Raw genomic sequence first — 25,854 nt, forward strand, 5'->3', positions numbered from 1 at the left:
AAATATTTGTCTCGAAAAATTTAAATTTATTAAAAAAAATTGTGATTAAAATCATTGAGTTTAATTAAAATAAATAAATTTGTTACAATATAATGAAAAAAGAATACTTTCAAATAAATAATACGTAAGTACATATGTTTAATTAAATTTACCAGAATAATTATAAGATATTAAATAATCTAAATTAAAATAATTCTATGTTCAATTTTTTTCTACGCAGTCACATCCTTTTTTTGTCTGTGAAATAAAATAAAAAATTTATTAAATCCATATCCTTTCCCATGGATGACGTAAAAGGCAATAAGGAAAAACTCATAAACTTGGGATTCTTCTTTCAGGCGATGGGCTAGCAACCTGTCACTATTTGAATCTCAATGCTATCATTAAGCCAAACAGCTCAACATGGCTTATAAGTCTTTTCAAGACTGTTGGCTCTGTCTACCCCGCAAGGGATATAGACGTGATTATATGTATGTGAGATCGTGGCAAGTGGAAAGATGTAGTCTCTGCCTACCCCTCCGGGAAAGAGGCGTGATTTTATGTATTTATGTGTATGTATGCAATTTACTTACTTAATACAAGGTATGTTCCAAAAGCTTTGGTCTCTGCCGTACTCCTCGCCATCTTCTATTGTCTGTGGCATATCTTTGCCCGTGGACTCTGGCAGGAAGAGGCATAGACAACCACCCAAAATTCCCAGCGCGCCGAGAATAAGGAGGGGTATTATTGTGTTTATTGTTGCCTGAAAAGAAATACAGACAAACATACACATAATCAGTTCTGTATCCTTTGCGGGGTAGACAGAGTCAAGAGTGTTGAAAAGACTGAATGAGACTAATCAATTTGAATTGAGATTCGAATAGTGACAGGTTGCTAGCCCATCGCCTATAGGAAGAATCCCTAGTTCATTAGCCTATCCCTTACTCGCCCTTAACAACATCCATGGGAATGAGATAGAGTGGTTGTTAACTTTGAGGCTTCACTCTTTTAAGAAATTTCAGGAGTTTTCAGGAAAATGAGATGCTTCGTTATTACTTTTGAATCTCAATTCTATCATTATGCCAAACAGCTGAACGTGGCCTAACTCTGTTTGCGAGACTGTCGGCCCTGTCCACCACGCAAGGGATATAGACGTGATTATATGTATGTTTAATATGTATTTACTTGTATGTATGTGTGGAGGGAAAGGTCGGAGTGGGAAGACCTAGACGAACGTATCTTGATCAAATTAAGGACGTCCTGGTAAAGGGTCAGGTCAAAAGTACCCGAAACCGCCGAGCTAGCATGAAGAGAGTTATGAATGTGGATGAAGTGAAGGAAGTATGCAGAGATTGTGGCAAGTTGAAAGAGGTAGTCTCCCCCCCCTCCGGGACCGAGGCGTGATTTTATGTATGTATGTGTGCCGTGTGGTTCCCGGCACCATTACAAAAAAGAATAGAACCACTCCATCTCTTTCCCACGGATGTCGTAAAAGGCGACTAAGGGATAGGCTTATAAACTTGGGATTCCTCTTTTAGGTGATGGGCTAGCAACCTGTCACTATTTGAATCTCAATTCTATCACTAAGCCAAACAGCTGACCGTGGCCTATCAGTCTTTTCAAGACTGGTGGCTCTGTCCACCCCGCAAGGGATATAGACGTGATTATATGTATGTTTAATATGTATTTACTTACCAAATAAACGATGTAAGGCACTAATATGGTCGCAACATAACCCATTATGTGTATAAACGCCAACCCCTGCGCTCTGACCACGGTCGGCAGGAGTTCAGCGGCGTATTGCATGCCAATGTTGAAGGAAATGTTGACGGCGAAGCGACCGACAATAGCTAGAGACGCTGATGGTATACCTGGGAATCGAAGCGATTAATTAAACATTATTCTTCTGTAAGCACGTCTATATTCCTTGCGGGGTGGACAGAGTTAACAGTCTTGAAGACTACCAGTCTTCAGCGCGCGCTTCCGCGTTCAGCTGCTAGGCTAAATGATAGAATTGAGTTTTAAATTGTGACAGGTTGCTAGCCTATCGCCTATTATTAAGCCAAACAGCAGAACGTGGCCATTCAGTCTTTTTAAGACTGTTAGTTCTGTCTACCCCGCAAGGGATAAAGACGTGATTATATGTATGTGTGTAAATACAATTAAAATCATCCACAAGAGGAATGTAATTCTGTATTAAGACGTGAATCAGACTGCATTATAGTATAGAAAAATAAATCAGTCTTTTTAAGACTTTTGGGTCTGTCTAGCCCGCAAGGGATAAAGACGTTATTATATGTTTGTTTGTAATAGTTACATTGCATAGAAATTTACACAGCAACAAGAAAATAGTACAAAGGTAGTTATAAAAGAAACAAATCACTTGCAACGGCGGACTTATCCAATGAAGGGATCTCTTACAGTCAACCGATGTATATGTATGTATGTATGTGAAATTGGTGTGTGTACGGATAGCGGCAAATTTTCGAAAATGTCGCTATGGAACTTACTACTACTTACTACTAATGGAGTGTCGTGTGGTTCCCGGCACCATTACAAAAAAGAATAGGACCACTCCATCTCTTTCCCACGGATGTCGTAAAAGGCGACTAAGAGATATGCTTATAAACTTGGGATTCCTCTTTTAGGCGACGGGCTAGCAACCTGTCACTATTTGAATCTCAATTCTATCACTAAGCCAAACAGCTGAGCGTGGCCTATCAGTCTTTTCAAGACTGGTGGCTCTGTCTACCCGGCTAGGGATATAGAAGTGATCATATGTATGTATGTATGTATGTATGGAACTTACCAATAGGTACCGCTGCGGCCAAGATGCTGAAGACACCGCTGATGACCATAGATCCAAATGACATCCAGCGACGACCGATCCTGCAATAACAACAGCAGAATAAATAAATAAATATATATATACGGGACAAATTACACAGATTAAGTTAGCCTCGAAGTAAGTTCGAGACTTGTGTTACGAGATACTAACTCAACGATACTATATTTTGTAATAAATTCTTATATACATAGATAAACATCCAAGACTCAAGGCAATCAGAAAAAGTTCGTTTCTCATCATGACCTAACCGGGATTCGAACCCGCGACCTCCGGTGTCACAGACATGCGCACTACCGATGCGCCATTTAAAAACTAATACATACCTACTCTGACCAAGAGTATATACTGTACAAGGTTCTAAATATATGAAGGAAAATTTACATCCATGGTCAAAATTCTTTTTCATCATGACAAGACCAGTTATTGAATCCCAACGTTACGGAAACCAATAAAGAAATAAGTACCTACACTTACATAAGGGGTAGGCTTACAAACTTGGGATTCTTCTTTTAGGCGATGGGCCAGCAACCTGTCACTATTTGATTCTTAATTCTATCTTAAAGCCAAAAAGCTGAACGTGACCTATCAGTCTTTTCAAGACTGTTGGCTCAGTCTACCCGCAAGGGATATAGACGTGATTACATACATACATACATAAAAATCACGCCTCTTTCCCGGAGGGGTAGGCAAAGACTACCTCTTTCCACTTGCCACGATCTCTGCACACTTCCTTCGCTTCATCCACATTCATAACTCTCTTCATGCAAGCTCGGCGGTTTCGGGTACTTTCGACCTGACCCTTTACCAGGACGTCCTTAATTTGATCAAGATACGTATAGACGTGATTATATGTATGTATGTCTGTACACTTACATATCCAAGCTCAGAATGAGCAGGATGTCAGCTGGGAACTCGGTAGCCGTAGCCACTGTGAACGTAACAAACATGTCCAGCCCCAAAGACCCGACATTCCTGACGTGGCCATCGAAGACCATGGCTATGGACATCCAGATGATGACCAGAAGAATGCTGTGGCGGCGCAGACGAGGAGTCTTGAAGAGGTCTGCCGCGGAATAGTTCTTGATTTCTCGCTCTGTTCTCGCTATTTCTGCGGCTGTCTCCTGGGTAATAAAGAGAAGATTACGTGGTATCCTCTTGTGGGCAACTTTAGTTGTAATTACATACATACATATAATCACGCCTATATCCCTTGTGGGAAAGATAAAGATAACAGTCTTGAAAAGACTGATACGCCACGTTCAGCTGTTTGGCTTAATGATAGAATTGAGATTAAAATTGTGACAGGTTGCTAGCCCATATCGCCTGAAAGGAGAATCCCAAGTTTGTAAGCCAATCCCTTAGTCGCCTTTTATGATTTGCATTTGATTCCCCTGATCTATGTGACAGGTACTTGAAGATCCAATGGAAATCACTTTGTGAAATTTACCGCATTACCCTTTTCTAGATCATGGTCAAAGACAGAGTCAGGGCTTCGTTCCAGGGGATTTTAACTAGAATAAAGACCAGGGGAGATGAGGTCAAATGGGAGTCACTTCGTGTAAAAACCTGACTCACCCAATCCAGGATACATGGTCAATGGTCTCCGAATAGTGAGGATGGAACCAGGACTAAAGCCAAGAGGAAGATCAAGAAACTCCTGAGGATGAGTTTATAGCTGAACGTGGCCATTCAGTCTTTTTAAGACTGTTGGCTCTGTCTACCCCGCAAGGGATATAGACGTGACCATATGTATGTATGTATGAGTTTACATTCCTGAACGTAATTTACCTTAGCACGGAAATGAATACTTACCCTGAATTCTTTTATAATTTCATCAGGTATTTTCTTCTTGTTTATCGTTTCAACCCTCTTCATAATTTTAATGGCTTCTTCGGTACGACCTTGAGAAATGAGCCACCTGAAATTAAAGATATTTTTCTTTACAAATGCAGTCTGATTCACGTCTTAATACAGAATAACATTTCCTTTTTTTGGGGGTTTAATTGTATTTACACACATACATTAAATCACGTCTATATCCCTTGCGGAATAGACAGAGGCAACAGTCTTGAAAGGACTGATAGGCTAAGTTCAGCTTAATGATAGTACTGAAATTCAAATAGTGACAGGTTGCTAGCCCATCGCCTAAAAAAGAATCCCAAGTTTGTAAGCCTACCCCATAGTCGCCTTTTACGACATCCATGGGAAAGAGATGGAGTGGTCCTATTCTTTTTGTATTGGTGCCGGGAACCACACGGCACAATGGACAATGCGATCAGCATTTTGGGCACGCCATCAGATTTCGAAGATCGTTTGACCTATCCTTGACATTTCATCTACTTCCTCCTGGCTCCTGGCAAAAAAGAATAGGACCACTCCATCCCTTTCCCATGGATGTCGTTAAAGGCGACTAAGGAATAGGCTTACAAACTTGGGATTCTTTTTTAGGCGATGTTCTAACAACCTGTCACTATTTCAATCTCAATTCTATCATTAAGCCAAATAGCTGAACGTGGCCATGCAGTGCTTTCAAGACTGTTAGCTCTGTCTACCTCGCAAGGGATATAGACGTGACCATATGTATGTTATGTTATGACTCACCTGGCACTCTCAGGAACAACCCAAGGTGTCAGAATAGCCAGTCCTAAAGGCACACTAGTGATGAGGGTGTAGACCTTCCAATCAGCGACAGCCAAGGCTATCCAAGGCAGCAGGCAGGCAGCGAATGTGAAGTAGACGGCAATAGACATATTGGCTACGAAGGTACGCCATTTTGGACCAACGTATTCGACAACTGTAATGATCAGAGATCGGAATAGGTAGATTTATTTTATGTACTTGCATCATGAATTAACATAGAAAGCATAACATGGATAAGCCTCTTTTCCGGGATTCCATTTCAGTACTTACACTTACAGTAAACTACATTGTCCGCGGGTGACAGGACTACAATTTACGTGAACGAAGTCGGGGGAAAACAGCTACCACTAATATACTATTCTTCATCCCACTTGTAAAAATTCCGAAAAAAATCTTAATAATTTACAAATCCCGCAATCCCGGACGAGGGTATGTCCATATTAATATATACGTTTCAGTTCATTGACCCCAATTCAATCTACCTATTAAGATTTTTAGTAATGATAGATAGATAGATAAAACTCTTTATTGCACCATAAGAGTAAAACATACAACTTATTTTAAAATATGGAAGTGAAAAAAAAAAAAAAATTTCTAAAAAAAAAAAAAAATTAAGAAATGTTTTTAAATTTTGATTACAGACAGTTAATAGTCTTACCGATGATGTACATGATGATGAAACAGTTATCATAAGCTATGCCCACTAGGAACCGGCAGAGGCAGAATGACCAGAAACTGTTGCTGAATGCCGTCCCGACGCCCGCGGCGAATCCAATCAGGTTCGTTCCTGTCAAAAAATATTTTACTCATACACCGTTTATTATAGAAAATTCTGATAAAATTTCGCTATATAAAAATATAAATAATTTGTGAATTGTAAATATTGTTTGATGTACCCTACTCATCTCATTTTAAGTGGAATGTAATTTCTTTATGAGAATAAAGTTCTTTAAACCTAACCTAACCTAAAGTCCTTCAAGGTCTCTGTCTCTTATTCTGTCGTATCTAATTCAGAAGAGAAATACTGTCGTAGCTAATTCAGAAGAGAAATTCTGTCGTATCTAATTCACAAGAGAAATACTGTCGTAGCTATTTCAGAAGAGAAATTCTGTCGTAGCTAATTCACAAGAGAAATACTGTCGTAGCTATTTCAGAAGAGAAATTCTGTCGTAGCTAATTCACAAGAGAAATACTGTCGTAGCTATTTCAGAAGAGAAATTCTGTCGTAGCTAATTCAGAAGAGAAATTCTGTCGTAGCTAATTCAGAAGAGAAATTCTGTCGCAGCTAATTCAGAAGAGAAATACTGTCGTAGCTAATTCAGAAGATATTTTTAAAAACTATAATGTTAAACTTGAGATTCCTCTTGTAGGCGATGGGCTAGCAACCTGTCACTATTTTAATCTCAATTCCATCATTAAGACATACAGTTGAACGACTGAACGTGTCCTTTCACACTTTTCAAGACTGTTGGCTCTGTCTACCCAGCAAGGCATATATACATATAGAAGTGACTTTTATGTATATTTAATTATCTTACCCAGTAAAGCAGGAATCCTCCCATATTTGTCAGCAATCCATCCGAATACCAGGCCCCCGACTATGGCACCTCCAAAGAAAACAGACTGAGCGGTCGCTGGATAGTTGTCTCTCTCGCACACCCATCCTAACTGAGGGCGAAAAAGCGAGAAGAGATTGAAGCAATATTCTTAGTAACATTATAAATAATAAAGGAAGTTTTAATAAATAAATATATATAGAACAAATAACACAATAAATCACATTCAAATTTTTGTTTGCATCATATAAGTACAACAGTTAGTCTCGAAGTAAGTTCGAGACTTGTGTTACGAGATACTAACTCAACGATACTATATTTTATACTAATACTTATACAGATAAACATCCAATACCCAGGTCAATCAGACAAAGTTCGTTTCTCATCATGCCCTGGCCGGGATTCGAACCCGGGACCTCCGGTGTCACAGACAAAACTCACCTGTGTAGCTATAGTTTCGTATGGTATATCAGTGAAATTAAACTCCCAGGATTCACATTTCTTCACTGGCCAGGAGTCATCGGGTGCCGATATACCTTCGTTTAGAATTATCTTCCAATCCACATCATACACGTGACACTTATCGTACATGCCATTGGTTCTAGGGATAGACAGATGACGTCTGAAATTAGAAAAGGTATATGAAAAATTAAAGCGTGTCTGAAAAAGCGACTAAGTATAAATTTTTCTAGCTAGCTAGCTAGTAACCTGTCACTTTTTAAATCTCAACATACATACACATGGTCACGTCTATATCCCTTGTGGGGTAGACAGAGCCAACGGTCTTGAAAAGACTGATAGGCCAAGCTCAGCTATTTGGCTTAATGATAGAATTGAGATTCAAATAGTGAAAGGTTGCTAGACCATAGCCTAAAAAAAAGAAACCCGAATTTGTAAGCCCATCCCTTAGTCGCCTTTAACGACATCCATGGAAAAGAGTTGGAGTGGTCCTATTCTTTTTTGTACCGGTGCCGGGAACCACACGGCACATTAACTTGAATTTGAACAAAAGTCTATCTCACCTTTCCTCCACGCTAAGATTCTTCAACTCTCCGACATAGCACCAGTGCTCGCTCGGAACAACTGTCATGAAAATCTGAGCGAAATAGACGAAAGCGAAGAAGAACGAATAAGGTATCATCATGAGGAACAGGAGGCGCTGGTACCAGCCGAAACCGCCCACGTAAGGGAGGAGGTCGTCCAGATCTTTGATTTGCTGTTTGGATGGTGGAACACCGTTTTCTGGAAAAACATACATACATACTAGCTGTCCCGGCAAACGTTGTTTTGCCATATAAATAATTTTTAAGTTATCACTACATATAGTATAAAACAAAGTCGCTATTTTAGTCTGTTTGTCTGTATGCTTAAATCTTTAAAATTAATTACGCAACGGATTTTGATGCGGTTTTTTGTAACAGGTAGAGTGATTCAAGAGGAAGGTTTTTATGTATAATTTCCGAATTTTGCACCCGTGCGAAGCCGGGGCGGGTCGCTAGTTTCTAGATAAAAAAAAATGTCAAGTGTGGACAACCCTTATCAATAAGAGGTATGAAAAATAGATGTTAGCCGATTCTCAGACCTACCGAATATGCATGCCAAATTTGGTTAAAATCGGTAAAGCCGTTTCGGAGGAGTACGGAGACAAACATTGTGACACGAGAATTTTACATATAAGAAGAAAGATAGTCACGTCTGTCTCCCTTGCGGGGTAGTCATAGCCAACAAACAGTCTTGTAAAGACTGATAGGCCACGTTCAGTTTTATGGCTTGATGATGGAATTGAGATTCAAATAGTGACAGGTTGCTAGCCCATCGCCTAATAGAAGAATCCCTAGTTTAAAAGTTTACGACACGTTTACGTTTTTACGACATCCATGAGCAAGATAAGGAGTGGCCCTATTATTGTTTTTTATTGGTGCCGGGAACCACACGGCACTGGAAAAAAGTGCAACTTCTATGATGGAAATTAAAGGGAAAGGCTTATAAATTTGGGATTCTTCTTTTAGGCGATCTCAACTCCATCATTAATCCATCCAGCCTTTTCGAGACTGTTGGCTCTGTCTACCAAGCAAGGAATATAGGACGTGATTATATAAGTATATAGTGTTTTTGTCTTTCTAGATCTTTTTTACATACATACATATAGTCACGTCTATATCCCTTACGGGGTAGACAGAGTCAATAGTCCCGAAAATACTGAATGGCCACGCTGCTCGGTTTAATGATAGAATTGAAATCCAAATAGTGACAGGTTGCTAGCCCATCGCCCGATCCAAAAGGATCGCAATTTTATAAGCCTATCCCTTAGTCGCCTTTTACGACATCCATGGGAAAGAGATGGAGTAGTCCTATTCTTTTTTGTATTGGTGCCGGGAACCACACGGTCTTTTTTATTAAGAGGATATACATAAATAAAATACTTACGCCCATTTTCATTTCTCAGTTCCAAGGTCGAGGTCATCGTGTCACAGACTGCACCGACCTTTACCTCCTTCTCATGTGATTCCATTTTCAAATTGGGTTTTCCCCTTAAAAGACACTTTTCCCGACGTTTTTACTATTTCGTAAAGGCGACAAGGGAAAGCTGATCTGAAACAAATGAATAGAAATTTTAGTTTGAAATTGTGTTAGGTTAGGTTATATGTTAAGTATTATTTCTGATCATTCCTGTGGGAGTTATGAGTAATTCTCTCTTAAAACATGTTCTTCAGAAACTTAATACATCACAATTTCTAATATACAGATAACATTTTTTCTTAATTTAGTATTTTCTGTAAATAAGATGTACATTTTATTAAATCATAAAACACATTTGAAACATACTATAAAATACTTATGTTTTCCACAAATTCATTATTTGATACGATCACATCAAATAATTTATATATTATCATCTTAAATAACAGATTCCACATTTTTAAGGTTAAGTTTTAGCAAATCGAGAAGAAATTATGATAAAATAAGTACCTACCCTCTTATATTAAAATAATTTTGAATGTCACTATTAAATTAACTTCTTGACGTGTTTTTTTATTGTAATAACGAGATATCAAATTTGTAAGACTGAATGTATTTTATTTGATGAGTTAAATCTTTTATATTAATTATATTTGCCATGATAATTGAGATGAGAGATAAGTTATCACAAGATGTAAACAATAAGACTTATAATAAATATGTTGCAATACACATTTTACATAACTCATTCTATATAGTGCCATGGTTACCGGCACAAATAATAAATTATATGACCATACTTTATCTCTTTCAATGGCTGTCGTAAAAGGCGATGTAAGGATAGAGTTTTAAACTTGATATCGTCTTTAAGGCTCACTATTTCAATTTCATCTCTCATCATGGAATCTCAGTTCTATCTTAAAGCCAAGTAGCTGAACGTGGCCTGCCAGTCTATTCAAGACTGTTGGCTCAGTCTACCCCGCAAGGTAATATAAACGTGACTACAATATGGAATAATAATATAATAAGTATATAGGTATGAAGATAGATTTAAGGTTTACTTGCATACATACCTACATACATACATATAATCACGTCTATATCCCTTGTGGGGTAGATAGAGCCGACAGAGATTCAAATAGTGACAGGTTCCCAAGTTTATAAGCCTATCCCTTGGTTGCCGTTAACGACATCCATGGTACCGAGATGGAGTGGTCCTATTCTTTTTTTTTTGTTGCCGGGAACCACTCTAAGTCACGCCTCTTTTCCGGAGGGGTAGGCAGAGACTACATCTTTCCACTTGCCACGATCTCTGCATACTTCCTTCGCTTCATCCACATTCATAACTCTCTTCATGCAAGCTCGGCGGTTTCGGGTACTCTTGACCTGACCCTTTGCCAGGATGTCCTTAATTTGATCGAGATACGTTCGTCTAGACCTTCCCACTCCGACCTTTCCCTCCACAGTGTCCTTGTATATCTTGTATGAGCACCTTAATAAAATATATCAATCAGGCTTTTTCTGGTTTTGACTAACATTCAACAGTATTTATAATTACTTATCTAGAATTGCTCACTCAATTAAATTAATGATAACTAGTTAAATCTGGTATGACGCAAGTGATTTTAATTACTTTTATAATACTTTCATCTTAACTGGTCTTAGTATGTGCCTACAGAAGATTTACCTATCCTTTTCATTCATATATTCACGTCTATATCCCTTACGGGGTAGACAGAGTCAACAGTCTTGAAAAGACTGATAGGCCACGTTCAGCTTTATGGCTCGATGGAAGAATTGAGATTCAAATAGTGACAGGTTGCTAGTCATCGCCTAAAAGAGGAATCCCAAGTTTATACGCCCATCCCTTAATCGCCTTTTACGACATCCATGGGAAAGAAAAGGAATGGTTCTATTATTTTTATTAATTATACATGTTATACTTATATTATATACATATTATCACGTCTCTTTCGCTCACGGGGTAGACACAGCCAGAGTCTCAAAATATAGTGACAGGTTGCTAGCCCATCGCTTAAAAATAATTGTTGATTTATTTAACCTTTTTATAGCTATACTAGAATAGTTAAGTATAGTTTCCATTTTTTCTTCGCTCCTCATAGTTGCCGCGTGTTGTTATATAGTCTAAAGCCTTCCACGATAAATGGTCTATTAAACACAAAAATATTTTTTCGATTCGAACCAGTAGTTCCTGAGATTAGCGCGTTCAAACAAACAAACTCTTCAGCGTTATAATACATACATACACATACATACATAAAATCACGCCTCTTTCCCGGAGGGGTAGGCAGAGACTACCTCTTTCCACTTGCCACACCCTTTACCAAGTCGTCCTTAATTTGATCAAGATACGTTCGTCTAGGTCTTCCCACTCCGACCTTTCCCTCCACACTCTCCTTGTATATCTGCTTAGTCAAGCCTTCATTCATCCTCTCCACATGACCGAACCATCTTAACATACCCTTTTCTATTCCTGTAACTACATCTTCTTTCACATCACAACATTCCTTTATCACGCTGTTTACGCTGTAGCTTTATAATATTAGTATATACCTATTCGGAATGGTAGAATAAATGTATACTTATCTCTTGGATAGATAGGTATGTAACAAGTTAATCTTCATCGTCATTTTAAATCAGGCCAAAGTAATGACTTTATAAACGGCTATAGTCCATTTCATTAAGCTCTGAATTTATTTAAACAATATTGATACGTCTTTTTCGATCATGAGAAAAAAAGCAAAAATAAAAAAATAAATTATTATAATAATATCTAACAAATTATTATTGCTGTTACCCAAACTGTTTTTTACAAATGTATTTTTGGTTACAAGCCTATTCCTCAGTCACCTTTTACGACATTCATGGGATGTAGATGGAGTGGTTCTTATTTTTTTTTCTATTGGTACCGGCAACAACATTGCTTTCTCATGGATATCGCAAAAGGGATAGGATTATAAACTTGGAATTCTTCTTAGGCGATGGGCTAGCAACCAGTCACTCTTTGAACTGCAATTCTAAAATTAAGCCAAAATCTTTTCAAGATTGGCGGCTATGTCTACCCCGCTAGCGATACAGACGTGATACGTATGTATTTTCTAATTAAAAGACATTTCAAGATTACATAACCTTACAGTACCTACCTATCTAAAAAAATGGAAAATTACCTATTTCAAGATTCACCTGTTACATTTATGTATATTTTATATACCTACATATATATATATTTATACATGTATACACATGAATATATATATTATTAATATATATATTATTATTATATATATACATGTATACATATATGCTTTATTATATTATGTATACTATGCAATATATTTTAATATACTAGATAGACAATGTATGTTTGTTTATCTGTATGTTTGCGTGGCGCACGTTGTTATTTGTAGAAGATTATATCATTTTATTGCAGCTATGTATGTCATAAAAAACATTGTTCTTATATATAACACTAACTGTTAACCGCAGCTTCGCCCGCGTGACATTAGCGCCACCCACGGAAAGCGGCGAAATTCGCACTACCTACAAAAAGAAATAGACGTCACCTACAAAAGAATACGATTTTCGTAAATCCCACAGGCGGAAGACCAGCGTCGTGTTAAAATGCCACGACAAAAACTGGATGGATGTCGGATTAGTAAAATAAGAAATAAATAAATATATACCTACGGGACAAATTACACTGATTGAGTTAGCCTCGAAGTAAGTTCGGGACTTGTGTTACGAGATACTAACTCAACGATACTATATTTTGTAATAAATACTATCAGAAAAACTTCGTTTCTCATGCGCCACAGAGACTGTTTAGTTAAGTATTACAATTTAGGCAACTGTTCTTTTTTTACTTAAACTAATGTACGATTTAGTCCTACTAATATTATAAATGTTTGTGAAAGGTTTGTGAGAAAGAGTAACAAACATCCATAACAAACATGTCAGTATGGATGTTTGTTACTCTTTCACGCAAAAACTACAGAACCGATTACGATGAAATTGGATATGTAGGTAGCTGAAGACCCAGAATAACACATAGGCTACTATTTTGCTGCATGCTATTTTTATCTCGTAGTTCCCGCGGGATTGATTGTTACGTTATGATAGGGTTTTAAAGCGGACGAAGTCGCGGGCGGCCTCTAGTGTAAGATATGTTTGTGTGATGCTAATAATCTTTTATTCATGCGTTTATTCATTCAACTATAATTTTTACCGGGAATAGATGCACCCTATGTCCTTCTCCAGACTCTTTTTTATAAAGACATAATATTTCAAAAATAATTCAGTAATCCGTGAACAGGTAACAAACAAACAAACTCACTAAATTAAATTTTTTATATAAGTTGGCATATAATGTTTCCTTAGGCCATTTTTTAATTTCGGAGAAAAGTATGCGACAGATTTCATTTAAGACACTTCTTCCTCCTGACTTTCAGTCCCGGTTTCATCCTCACCACTCTGGGGACAAGCCCGAGATGTGCCTTTGACCATGGACTCTGGGTGGGTGAGTCAAGTTCTTACACGAAGCGACTCCCATCTGACCTCCGTAACTTCCTTGCATCAGGGGAATAAATCCAATTATATTTACGTGGATGAAGCGAAAGAAGTATGCAGAGAGCGTGGCAAGTGGAAACATTTAGTCTCTGTCTACCCCTCCCGGAAAAAGACGTGATTTTATGTATCAATGTGTCGATATTTAAAAGTAATTAATTAAATTTTTTGTAAAATTTTTTTATTAATTAAAATTAAGTTAAAGATTTTTTAATTAGGTAAATTTATTATTATAATACTTCAGAAATAGTAATAGTCATTATAAGGTGTAATCTATTATATATATTTATGTAATGTTATGAATATTAATTTGTTTTCTGGTCTAAATAATAAATTAAAAATAAGTAAATCATCTTTCAAAAAAGAAATTAACACTAATATATCAGTCACTTACCAATATAATATTTATCTCTCTCAAAAAGACGGCAAATGCAGATCACGAAATGATCTAAATTGTAACAGGGCTGCGTGCGCGCAGAACAATTAACTAAATACAAGTGTCGCTGTTTCATATCGGCCATTGTGATTCATTTTAATTATCGTCAATATGGTCAATTAGGGTGACTGGAGATGAACGACTATTTGTCGGCACGCTTTGTTTTATAATAGTGATGTCATCGTTACAACTTAGTTACGAACAATTACAAAACAGTTATTGGATTAAGAAGTATATGTACAATGGCGGACTTATCCCAAATGGGATTTCTTCCAGTCAACCAAAATGTAAAGGAAAATCCATAATTAAAAGGATTACTATTGATTAAACAGCGCACATAAAAAGCATTGAGGATGCGTTATAATAAACAATACATTTCTACATAATTAAAGATAAACATACATAAATTATATATATATATATACATATACTCATATTTATGTATATATATATATATACATAAATATGAGTACACTCAATCGTTAGATGCATCAGAATACAGTCTTTTGATTAGTGTTTTAAAAGAACTAAGGTTAAGAACAGATATCGTATTCAAATTCAAATTTTTTTCTAAATTCAAATAAGCCATAACTCCGAGAATAATAAGGAGGAATAAGTAATTTAAGATTGTTATGAGATCTGATGATGAACTTTATGAGTCATCATAATTTTTTTCTTCCTTCAATTTAGATTCCATCTTCATCTCTCGCCCGGAGCCTTGAGCGCTGCTGATGATGAAATGACTTTCATATTTTTTTTATCTTTATCTTTCCCTGATGCATTTGTGAAGAAAATAAATATCTGAGAATGCATTACTTATACTCTGTTACGCCGTGTGGTTCCCAGAACTTTAGAGTAGGACCACTAAACTCTCTTTGCCATGGATGTTGTTAAAAGCGACTAAGGGACAGGCTTAATAACTTGGGATTTTTCTTTAGGCGATAAGCTAGCAACCTAAGAGTATCATCATTTTAATTTCAATTCTATTTCATTGAGACAAACAGCTGAGCGTGGCTTATCAGTCTTTTCGCGACTGCTGGCTCTGTCTACACCGCAAGGGATATAGACGTGATATTTTTTTTTATATTTATTTATCCAAATGTAGTCTATCTTAACATTTTGAAACCAACGCGATAAACCAGTTATATGTATACGTATGTATGAATGTGACAAATAGGTAGGTACCTACCTAATTTTTAAAACCTGAAAATCGAACCCTGGACTTTTGGTTGGAATGTGTGTAACCTGCCTTATTTGCAGTCTGCACGTGTTCCTTTTAAGGGCAATCGGGTTGTTACTGAACGATGGGCGATGATTGGAAAAACATACGGCGTTATATGAGACAATATGTACATACATACATACATATGGTCACGTCTATATACCTTGCGGGGTAGACAGAGCCACCAGTCTTGAAAAGACTGAATGGCCACGTTCAGATATTTGGCTTAATGATAGAATTTCAAAAAAAATTTCAGTACACTCTGTACATAAATCTTTTTAAAATTGGCAATCCATAAAATATATATATATATATTTACATTCAGTCAGAAAAGTATCGGGAATGGATTATTTATTTATGGTTCCAAATTCAAATTTTTGTTTTTTTTGTTGTTGTTAGATTGGCACAACTGTTTTCCATTTTGGCGCGGAGTTTGAGTTGCATCTGTTGTTTACATTAAATACAGTGCTATTTTTAGTTATATCATATCTAGTGTGTATTGCTAATTTCAAAATGGATAAAAACATCGAACAAAGAGTTTGTCTATAATTTTGCATTGCCAATGGAATATCGTGTTCGGAGTCACTGAAAATGTTACAGAAGGCTTACGGTGAATCGACTTTATCAAAAACTCGTGCTTATGAGTGGTACAAAACGTTCAAAAGCGGTCGAGATGTGATGGAAGATTTGCCTCGCTCTGGTAGGCCATCAACGTCTGCAACTGAAGTTAACATCGCAAAAGTGAAGGAAATAGTGACTGAAAATCCTCATCCAACTTTGAGAGAGATAGCCACCGAACTTTCTGTATCTCACGAGTCGATCCGTACCATTTTAACTAATAATTTGGGTATGAAACATGTTGCCGCTCGGCTAGTCCCAAAAGACCTGAATTTTTTTCAAAAACTCAATCGCATGAGAGTCGCTGAGGACATGCTAGAACGAGTCAATTCCGACCCAACATTCATGAAACGCATTGTTACTGGTGACGAGACGTGGGTTTACGAGTTTGACATGCAAACTAGTCAACAAGCTTCGGAGTGGCGCCTTCCAACTGAACCGAAACCGAAAAAACCACGCCAAAGTCGTTCAAAAGTCAAAGTCATGTTGACTGTTTTCTTTGACAATCGCGGTGTTGTGCACTCGGAATTCTTGCCGGAAGGTCAAACGGTAAATAAGGAATATTATTTGAGTGTTATGCGGCGTTTAAGAGAGCAAATCCGACGAAAAAGGCCAGATTTGTGGAAAATTCTTGGATTTTGCACCGTGATAATGCACCTTCGCACAAGGCCATCATTGTGAACGAATTTTTAACCAAACACTCAACAAATACCATCGAGCAACCACCATATTCACCAGATATGGCTCCAGCCGACTTTTTTCTTTTTCCTAAACTCAAATTACCACTTCGTGGCACCCGTTTTCAATCGGTAGAAGACATAAAAGAGAATTCGCGGCGAGAACTGACCTCAATTCCGGAAACAGCGTTTAAAAAATGTTTTGATGATTGGATTATTCGTTGGCGTAAGTGTATCGTTTCTAAAGGAGCATATTTTGAAGGTGATAAAATAAATTTTGATGAATAACAAACAGTTTGTGTATTATTGATCTTTTCCTGCTACTTTCTTGACAGAGTAGTATATATATTTATATATATATTTATATATATATATATATATATATATATATATATTTATATATTTTATGGATTGCCAATTTTAAAAAGATTTATGTACAGAGTATATGTATATGTATGTATATATATATATATTTCTTTTTTCAATATTAAATCTCATAAATATATAAAATTAAACAATGTATTCTCTCGTCCACATTCTATTCTAAGTATTCTAAGTATAATTTAATATTGTGAAGTTGACGTTGTTGAAGAAAATGCTGCAGTGCAGTTTGTTACCGCTTCTTCTGCACTGACGCCTTGGAAGCGGCAGTAAACTTAGTTTTTAAGTAATTTATTTGACGTCAACCAATGTTGTTAAACCATACGACAATTATTAAGCGATATAATAGTATCCTAAAATAATGAATAAAAATTTTGAAGTTTTTTTTGAATTGAGATTCAAATAGTGACAGGTTGCTAGCCCGTCGCCTTGAAGATGAATCCTAAGTTTATAAGCATGTTGCACTAGACTAAATAATTATTCCCTTAATCGTCTTTGTAAATTTTCCGAAACATTTAAATTACAATTAATAATACGTATATTTTTTTATTCTTACATAATCACAGGGTCTGAAAAAAATACGGCATGTTTATGTATCAATATTATCATTTAATTTTTTATCACAGAAATTTAATTTATATTCACAATTGTGAGATGCTCATTCTAAGATGGCAACATAAAAAATACTGCTACTTTCAATTTTCGCAATTCAAAATCAATAACTTATAATAAAACTAATTAATTCAAAGTAAAACTTAAGTGTAACTTACTATTACTATAAATTAAACTTAAAAATTATTTTTGTTAACTTAAATGCAACCTAATTAAAATTACCTTACATATTTTTATTAACAGAACTCACAAATCAAAATTTAAATTAAATAAATATTTTTTTAAGAATTATCATAATTATTTTTTTTTTATTTGTGTGAATGAAAGATTTTTATTTATATAACCTAATTAAAATCAAGTTGCATTTTGAACACATAAATTAAATGAGCAAAGATAATAATTTACGCACACACAAGCATAGACCACAAAAAAGAAAAATGTTGCCAATAAGTTTATTTTACAGAAATTGTTTTTTTTTTCTGACATATACAGTATGAATAAAGACACTATAGTAACTTAAAAAATAAACACTAGGCATGACAAAATCACATTTTTTTAAATTATCTGGTATTATTATTTTTGTACTAAACATTTTATAGGAGAATTTGAGATTAATAATTATTTTTAAAAAGTCAATTAATACTATCCAATTTAAGTACACAATTTGCACAATATATCACAGTAATTTTTCGAATACTGTCATTAAAAAAAAACATTTAATTTTGTACTCTTATTAACATCAATTTCGCATTTACAATAACATTAAATTTTTCATGAAATACACACAGCCATTCACATTTATCTCCAGAACGAAATGTCAATATTTCAACAACATCATGACAATGTCAAAGTACTTAATTTGACATTGTCAAAATTAAACACAAAATTCAAAATGGCGCGTGCACTTTTCATACGACATTTTCGCTAGTTTCGCCCCCATTCACGTCTCTATTTCGGTAAGTGGACCTGTTAGACCTGGCTGAGGCCCTGATGGAAGCCCTAAATGAGGCCCGGGACCCTATGGCACTTGGGGCAGCCCTCAAGAAGTTATCCTGATCCGCTATCGACGCCCGTTTGACGTAACGTCCTGGATTTTCTTCGTCTTCCTCTTGTTTTTTCCTGAAAAAATATTATAAATAATACAAACATCCATACTAATATTATATCCACACTAATAATATTATAAAGCTGAAGAGTTTGTTTGTTTGAACGCGCTAATCTCAGGAACTACTGGTTCGAATTGAAAAATTCTTTTTGCGTTGAATATACCATTTATCGAGGAAGGCTTTAGGCTATATAACATCACCCTGCAACTATTAGCAGCGGAGACATAAAGGAAAATGTGAAAAGAACGGGGTAAATTATTCATCCTTGAGGGTTTCAATGATGCCCAAAATGTGTATTCCACGCGGACGAAGTCTCGCAGGCACAGCTAGTATGTTATAAAAGACCAAATTATACAAGAACAATTTCTTTCTTTATTTAATTACAATGTATCTTATTAGCTCCACCTCACTTCTTTTTTTAATAGCTTCCACCAAAAAAACGCGACTAATTCTAAACGTCAAAATCAAAATCTGTGTTGCCAACAAATAAAAATACTATTTTTTATAAGTAATGTTAACACATATAATCAAGTCTATAGCCCTCGCGAGGTAGACAGAAAAACAGTCTTGAAAAGACTGAAAAGCCACGTTCACCTGTATGGTTTTTTGATGGAACTGAGATTCAAATAACAGGTCGCTGTATCCCATCGCCTGTAAGGAGAATCCAAAATTTATAAGCCTTTCCCTTGATGGACTTTTACAATCTGCACGGCAAGAGACACACAAACGCACTCGCTTTATTTATATTCACTAATAAACCAATATGGAAGCATACACACGAGAGAGAGAGAGAGAGAGAGAGAGATTTTTTCACTAGAGAATTGACAGCCTGTGTGGCGCAGCGGTAGTACGCTTGTCTGTGACATCGGATCTCCCGGGTTCAAATCCCGGCCAGGGCATGATGGGAAAAGAACTCTTTCCGATTGGCCTGGGTCTTGGATGTTTATCTATATAAGTATTTATAATTATAATAAAATATAGTATCGTTGAGTTAGTATCTCGTAACACAAGTCTCGAACTTGCTTCGAGGCTAACTCAATCAGTGTAATTTGTCCCGTTTCCCGTATATATTTACTTTATTTATTTATTTAAATGTGGTTCTATTACCTCAATCGCCTGTTACGACGCCCATGAATAAAGATATCTAGTGGTCCTATTCCACAGTGCCGGAAACCACACGGCACTTGCCTGCTAATGTCAGAAGCATTCCACTTACTTAGGGAAACAAGGCATATCCCAGAACCTCTGGTCCTTCCCAAAGTTCTCTCCATCCTGCAGGGTCTGGGGCATCTCCGTGTCCATAGTCTCTGGTAGGAACAGGCACAGCAACCCCCCGGCAATACCCAGGGCACCAAGAATCAGGAGTGGAAGGTCCTGGGAGATGTTCGCCTGGAGGTGGAACAGAAATTGTTTTAACCATGAAATTGTAAACGATGTGAAACTTTCGCGTTACATTATACATACATACTTAAAACACGCCTCTTTCCTGGAGGGGTAGGCGTGGCAAGTGGAAAGAGGTAGTCTCTTTCCCCTTGCCACGATCTCTGCATATTTCCTTCGCTTCATCCACATTATACTATTTATTATTACATTCTACTATTTGTTTTTATGTTTGTTTGTAATATCTTTATTACGCAGAAACAAGACAGTACTCGTACATAGTTATAAAAGGAACAACATACATACATACATACATATAATCACGTCCATATCCCTTGCGGGGTAGACAGAGCCAACAGTCCTGAGCGGACTGATAGGCCACGTTCAGCTATTTGGCTTTAAGATAGAATTGAGATTCGAATAGTGACAAGTTGCTAGCCTATCGCCTAAAAAAAGAATCTCAAGTTTGTAAGCCTATCCCTTAGTCGCCTTTTACGACATCCATGGGAAAGAGATGGAGTGGTCCTATTCTTTTTTGAATTGGTGCCGGGAACCACACGGCACTAAAAAGGAACAAATAAAAGGAACAAATCACTTGAAATGGCGGACTTATCCCATGAAGGGATCTCCTCCAGTCAACCGGTATTATCTATACATATAATAAAAGAATATAAATATTTGTAGTATTTTCGACTGAAATGAATAGATTAAATTTTTTTTTGCCCAAATATAAAAAAGGCAAAAACAAAAAACAACTACATTACACAATCTTTTTGACAGAACGAGGTTTGTCGGATCTATAGCGGGAACGATGATTCGGCTCGACCGCCACCAAAGGTAAGATCTTCCGCCAGGCTGGTGTGATGTCTGAGGAACCGCGCGACAGACGATGTTGTGTCGGAGGTTGTATATATGCTCCAATCCGTGAAATCTTTGCTTGCGCGATTTAGGTTTTTCGCTGTTTTTGACTGACAACGTCGCGTGATTTTATTTTTTATTTCTGTGATTTCGCTAGGCCGCTAGTTTTAAATAAATTAAGCTCAAAGATTCCGTTACATACATACATACAACCCAAGCTAATAAAAGCGTAGTAAAAAGGACACATTTCACATATAATCACGTCTATATCCCTTGCGGGGTAGACAGAGCCAACAGTTTTGAAAAGACTGTTAGGCCACGTTCAGCTATTTGAGTTATGATAATAAAAAAATAATTAAAACTGTCCCAATTTAAAAAAATAATTAAAATTTATTACCTCTCCAAGCCTTGCTAATTTGGTATATATTGTATTTACTTTATGTAAGTTTATTATTTTGTATTTATATTATGTATTTTATTATATTTTATTTATGTATTTGTTTATGTATGACTATTATTAGTTGTGTGAGTGGAGTGCACGCCTGTCACCCTTTCCATCATGTCTCCTATCTCGGGTCTGCTGGAAGAGATTTCTTTTGAAATAAGCAGAACCTTTGTAATTTTGTTTCTTGTGTTTATCAGTCTCGATGTTTTCTGTGTACATAAATTAGTAAATAAATAAATAAAAAAGTACCAACCAAATAAACAACAAAAGGTGCGACAATAGAAGCCACGTAGCCCATAATATGGATTAGGGCGACCCCTTGAGCTCTGACCACGGTGGGCAGTAACTCCGCGGCGTATTGCAGACCAATGTTGTATGATATGTTGACAGCGAAGCGACCCAAGATGGCGAGCGACGCTGATGGGCCACCTGGGAAGGAAAATAATACATACATACATACATAAAATCACGCCTCTTTCCCGGAGGGGTAGGCAGAGACTACCTCTTTCCACTTGCCACGATCTCTGTATACTTCCTTCGCTTCATCCTCATTCATAACTCTCTTCATGCAAGCTCGCCGGTTTCGGGTACTTTTGACCTGACCCTTTACCAGGACGTCCTTAATTACATAATATAGTAATACCTATAGTAATATAGTGATATACCGTGTGGTTTACGGCATCTCCATCTCTTTCCCATGGATGTCGTAAAAGGCGACCAATTGATAGGTTTATTAACTTGAGACAGAACTTCAGACATTCAAAATTTGGTCCTTGAAAGTGAAGAAAGAAAAAGAATGTTAATGATATTTACCAACTGGAACAGCCGTGGCCAGTAAACTGAAGATTCCACTGATGACCATAGAACCACAAGCCAACCACCTTCTCCCCCATCTGTGAAGAAAGAATAAATAGTTATATACATATTTATACTGACTATCTAATATTATACAATGAAATAAACTAAAAGTGCCGTGTGGTTCCCGGCACCAATAGAAAAACAAGAATAGGACTACTCCATCTCTTCCCCACGGATGTCGTAAAAGGCGACTAAGGGATTGGTTTATAAACTTGGGAGTCTCCTTTTAGGCGATGGGCTAGCAACCTGTCACTTTTTGAATCTCAATTCTATCAAAAAGCCAAACAGCTGAACGTGGCCTTTCAGTATTTTCAAGACTGTTCTCTGTCTACCCCGTAAGGGATATAGACGTGATGATATGTATGTAAGTAAACAAAAATAAATAAATCTATACTAATATTATAAATGCTAAAGTTTGTGAGTATGTCAGGATGTCAGTATGGATGTTTGTTACTCATTCACGCAAAATCTACTGAACCGATTACGATGAAAGTTGGTATGTAGGTAGCTGAAGACCCAGAATAACATATAGGCTTCTTTTTATCCCGAAGTCCCCGCGGGAATGATTCCACGCGGACGAAGTCGCGGGCGGCCTCTAGTAAGGCATAATTATGTGATCTGGGCCTCTGTGGCGCAGCGGTAGTGCGCTTGTCTGTGACACCGGAGGTCCCAGGTTCAAATCCTGGCCAAAGCATGAACTTTTTAAAATCTTTTTAAAATTGGCAATCCATAAAATATATATATATATATATTTTTCTTTTTTCAATATTAAATCTCATAAATATATAAATCTCCCGTGAACAATGTATTCTCCCGTCCACATTCTATTCTAAGTATAATTTAATATTGTGAAGTTGACGTTGTTGAGGAAAATGCTGCGGTGCAGTTTGTTACCGCTTCTTCTGCACTGACGCCTTGGAAGCGGCAGTAAACTTAGTTTTTAAGTAATTCATTTGACGTCAACCAAGTTGTTGAACCATACGACAATTATTAAGCGATATAATAATATCCTATAATAATGAAATAAAAATTTTGAATTTTGAATTTTTTTTTGAATTTTTGAAGATAAAAAAACTCAATTCTATCATTAAGCCAAAAAGCTGAACGTGGCCGATCAGTCTTCTCGTGACTGTCGGCTCTGTCTACCACACAAGAGATATAGACGTGACCGTATGTATGTTCAAAGACTCACCTATCCAGAACAGCAGTTAAGAAAGTGTCAGCGGGCAATTCCGTCGCCGAAGCGATGGTGAAGGTCAGGAATATATCCAAACCCAAAGATCCGACATTCCTGACGTGGCCATCGAAGACCAGGGATATTGCCATCCAGATGATGATCAGGAGGACAGCGTTCCTCCTTAGTCTGGGAGTTTTGAAGAGGTCCAAAACGGAGTAGGTCCTGCTTTCCGCTTCGCAATCTTTGATAGTTTTTAAGGAGGATTCCTGGACGAAAATTTGTTGGAAGTTAATAGAGTTTATTACCGGAACGAGTTCTAATCATTATAGTATATGATGCCTTGGAGATGGCCATAAATCTATCGAATACTCTCATATCTCTGTAGGTGTGATTTGTAATACCCTCAGCGCTAACACTAGGGGGCTAAGGTCTGATCTTATACTCAAGATTCGACGAAATATTCGTATTGAATTAGTTTTACATTCATTCATGTTTTTTATATAGACAATGTGAATTCGTCCACGATTTAGATTTAAAAGATCTATATTTGTTTATTGACGTAGTGTAGTTTGTTCCGCCGCTTCTTCTACACATGCGCTTTGGAAGCGGTAGTAGCGGTAGTAATAAGTGATAAATGTAATTTTGAAAATAAATCTAGTCTATTCTATTCTCGATCAAACAGCATTTTGCCCAGAATGTCGACTGCGTGTACGAAAAATTCTTATTTGATTCCCGTTCCAATTTTGAGATGTCCAACTTAATAAGTTTTCTTATATGTTCTCTAAGAATTATGCAAATTTCAATTTCTTATAGCTAAGTGTTTTGCCTGTATGTTGACTACTTCTTCTTCCTCCTGGCTTTAGTCCCGGTTGCATCCTCAACCCTCTGAAAAGAAGCCCGGGGTATGCCTTTGACCTTGGATCCTGGATTGGGTGAGTCAGGTTTTCACACGAAGCGACTCCCGTCTGACCTCCGCAACCTTTGCAGGGGAACCTAACCCGTATTGGATCGATCATGGTTACACATCCAATTGCCTGAATGTGCGGGTTCCCTCACGATGTTTTCCCTCACCGTAAGAGCATCGGTTAGTATTCAAACTAATGTATATAACTTCGAAAATAGTCATTGGTACATAGCCAGGTAGGGCTTCGAATCTGTGCCTTTTGTGACACGCATTTTCACTGATTGCCTTACCGATTCGACCAACAACGCTACAATTTACCTGTATATTGACTGTCAATTAGGATGAAGCGAAGGAAGTATGCAGAGATCGTGGCAAGTGGACAGAGGTAGTCTCTGCCTACCCCTCCGGGAAAGAGGCGTGATTTTATGTATGTATGTATTTAGTAACGGTAGAGTAAATTTTATTAATTGATCAGATTAATCGTTTTATTTACCGTGAACTCGCTGAGCACCTTATCTGGTATCTTTGTCTTGTTTATCCTCTCGAACTTCTTCATGATGGTCAGCGCTTTGTCGATTTTCCCTTGGGATACCAACCATCTGCAAAAATATGGATATAAATATTAAGAGGACTGCCGTGTGGTTCCCGGCACCATTACAAAAAAGAATAGGACCACTCCATCTCTTTGCCACGGATGTCGTAAAAGGCGACTAAGTGATAGGCTTATAAACTTGGGATTCCTCTTTTAGGCAATGGACTAACAACCTGTCACTATTTGAATCTCAATTCTATCACTAAGCCAAGATGTTTGGCTTACTGATAGAATTGAGATTCAAATTCGATTCAAAAGAGCGTGGCCTATCTGTCTTTTCAAGACTGGTGGCTCTGTCTACCCCGCTAGGGATATAGACGTGATCATATTTATGTATGTATGTATTAAGATGGAGTAGAAGTCATGGTCTATTATTAGCCCGTCGCCTAAAAGAAGAATCCCATGTTTATAAGCCTATCCCTTAGTCGCCTTTTACGACATCCATAGGCAAGAGATGGAGCGGTCCTATTCTTTTTTGTATCGGTACCGGGAACCACAAGGCACGTGCTACATTCGACTTG

At 37.0% G+C, this 25,854-nt stretch overlaps 2 protein-coding genes and 1 long non-coding RNA gene across 5 annotated transcripts in view; 1 reads left to right on the forward strand and 2 right to left on the reverse strand.

Annotated features, from left to right (window-relative positions):
- Nucleotides 1-45: 45 nt before the first annotated feature.
- LOC106131015 (carcinine transporter) lies at nt 46-14,610 on the reverse strand. 3 transcript variants are annotated; one of them, XM_060952835.1, is made up of 13 exons: nt 14,462-14,610; nt 9,451-9,615; nt 8,046-8,265; nt 7,465-7,645; nt 7,006-7,135; nt 6,126-6,254; nt 5,429-5,621; nt 4,640-4,745; nt 3,701-3,948; nt 2,789-2,868; nt 1,675-1,850; nt 573-742; nt 46-237 (listed from the first exon to the last, which is right to left on the reverse strand). In XM_060952835.1, the coding sequence occupies exons 2-13, from the start codon at nt 9,533-9,535 to the stop codon at nt 213-215; spliced, it is 1,743 nt and encodes a 580-aa protein (XP_060808818.1). In that variant the 5' UTR covers nt 9,536-9,615; nt 14,462-14,610; the 3' UTR covers nt 46-212. The 3 variants fall into 3 exon arrangements, with proteins under 3 accessions (XP_060808818.1, XP_060808819.1, XP_060808820.1); XM_060952836.1 differs by lacking the exon at nt 14,462-14,610 and adding an exon at nt 9,998-10,121; XM_060952837.1 differs by lacking the exon at nt 14,462-14,610 and adding an exon at nt 9,850-9,872.
- A 4,206-nt stretch (nt 14,611-18,816) lies between these two features.
- LOC106130975 (organic cation transporter protein-like) overlaps nt 18,817-25,854 on the reverse strand; it is a 29,950-nt gene continuing 22,912 nt past the window's right edge. Inside the window, exons 7-12 of the mRNA XM_013329938.2 lie at nt 25,235-25,340; nt 23,853-24,103; nt 22,616-22,695; nt 22,056-22,231; nt 20,336-20,508; nt 18,817-19,132 (exon numbers count right to left, since the gene is read on the reverse strand). Of these exons, the coding sequence (XP_013185392.1) occupies nt 18,922-19,132; nt 20,336-20,508; nt 22,056-22,231; nt 22,616-22,695; nt 23,853-24,103; nt 25,235-25,340 (997 nt within the window). The 3' untranslated portion in view covers nt 18,817-18,921. The remainder of the gene's footprint in view (nt 19,133-20,335; nt 20,509-22,055; nt 22,232-22,615; nt 22,696-23,852; nt 24,104-25,234; nt 25,341-25,854) is intronic.
- Nucleotides 18,894-21,398, forward strand: LOC132903792 (uncharacterized). The gene is made up of 3 exons (XR_009657486.1): nt 18,894-18,969; nt 20,398-20,514; nt 21,280-21,398. It is a non-coding gene; the product is annotated as an uncharacterized LOC132903792 (long non-coding RNA).

This window comes from Amyelois transitella, chromosome 30 (assembly GCF_032362555.1).
Source record: "Amyelois transitella isolate CPQ chromosome 30, ilAmyTran1.1, whole genome shotgun sequence".
Taxonomy (NCBI): Eukaryota; Metazoa; Arthropoda; class Insecta; order Lepidoptera; family Pyralidae; genus Amyelois; species Amyelois transitella.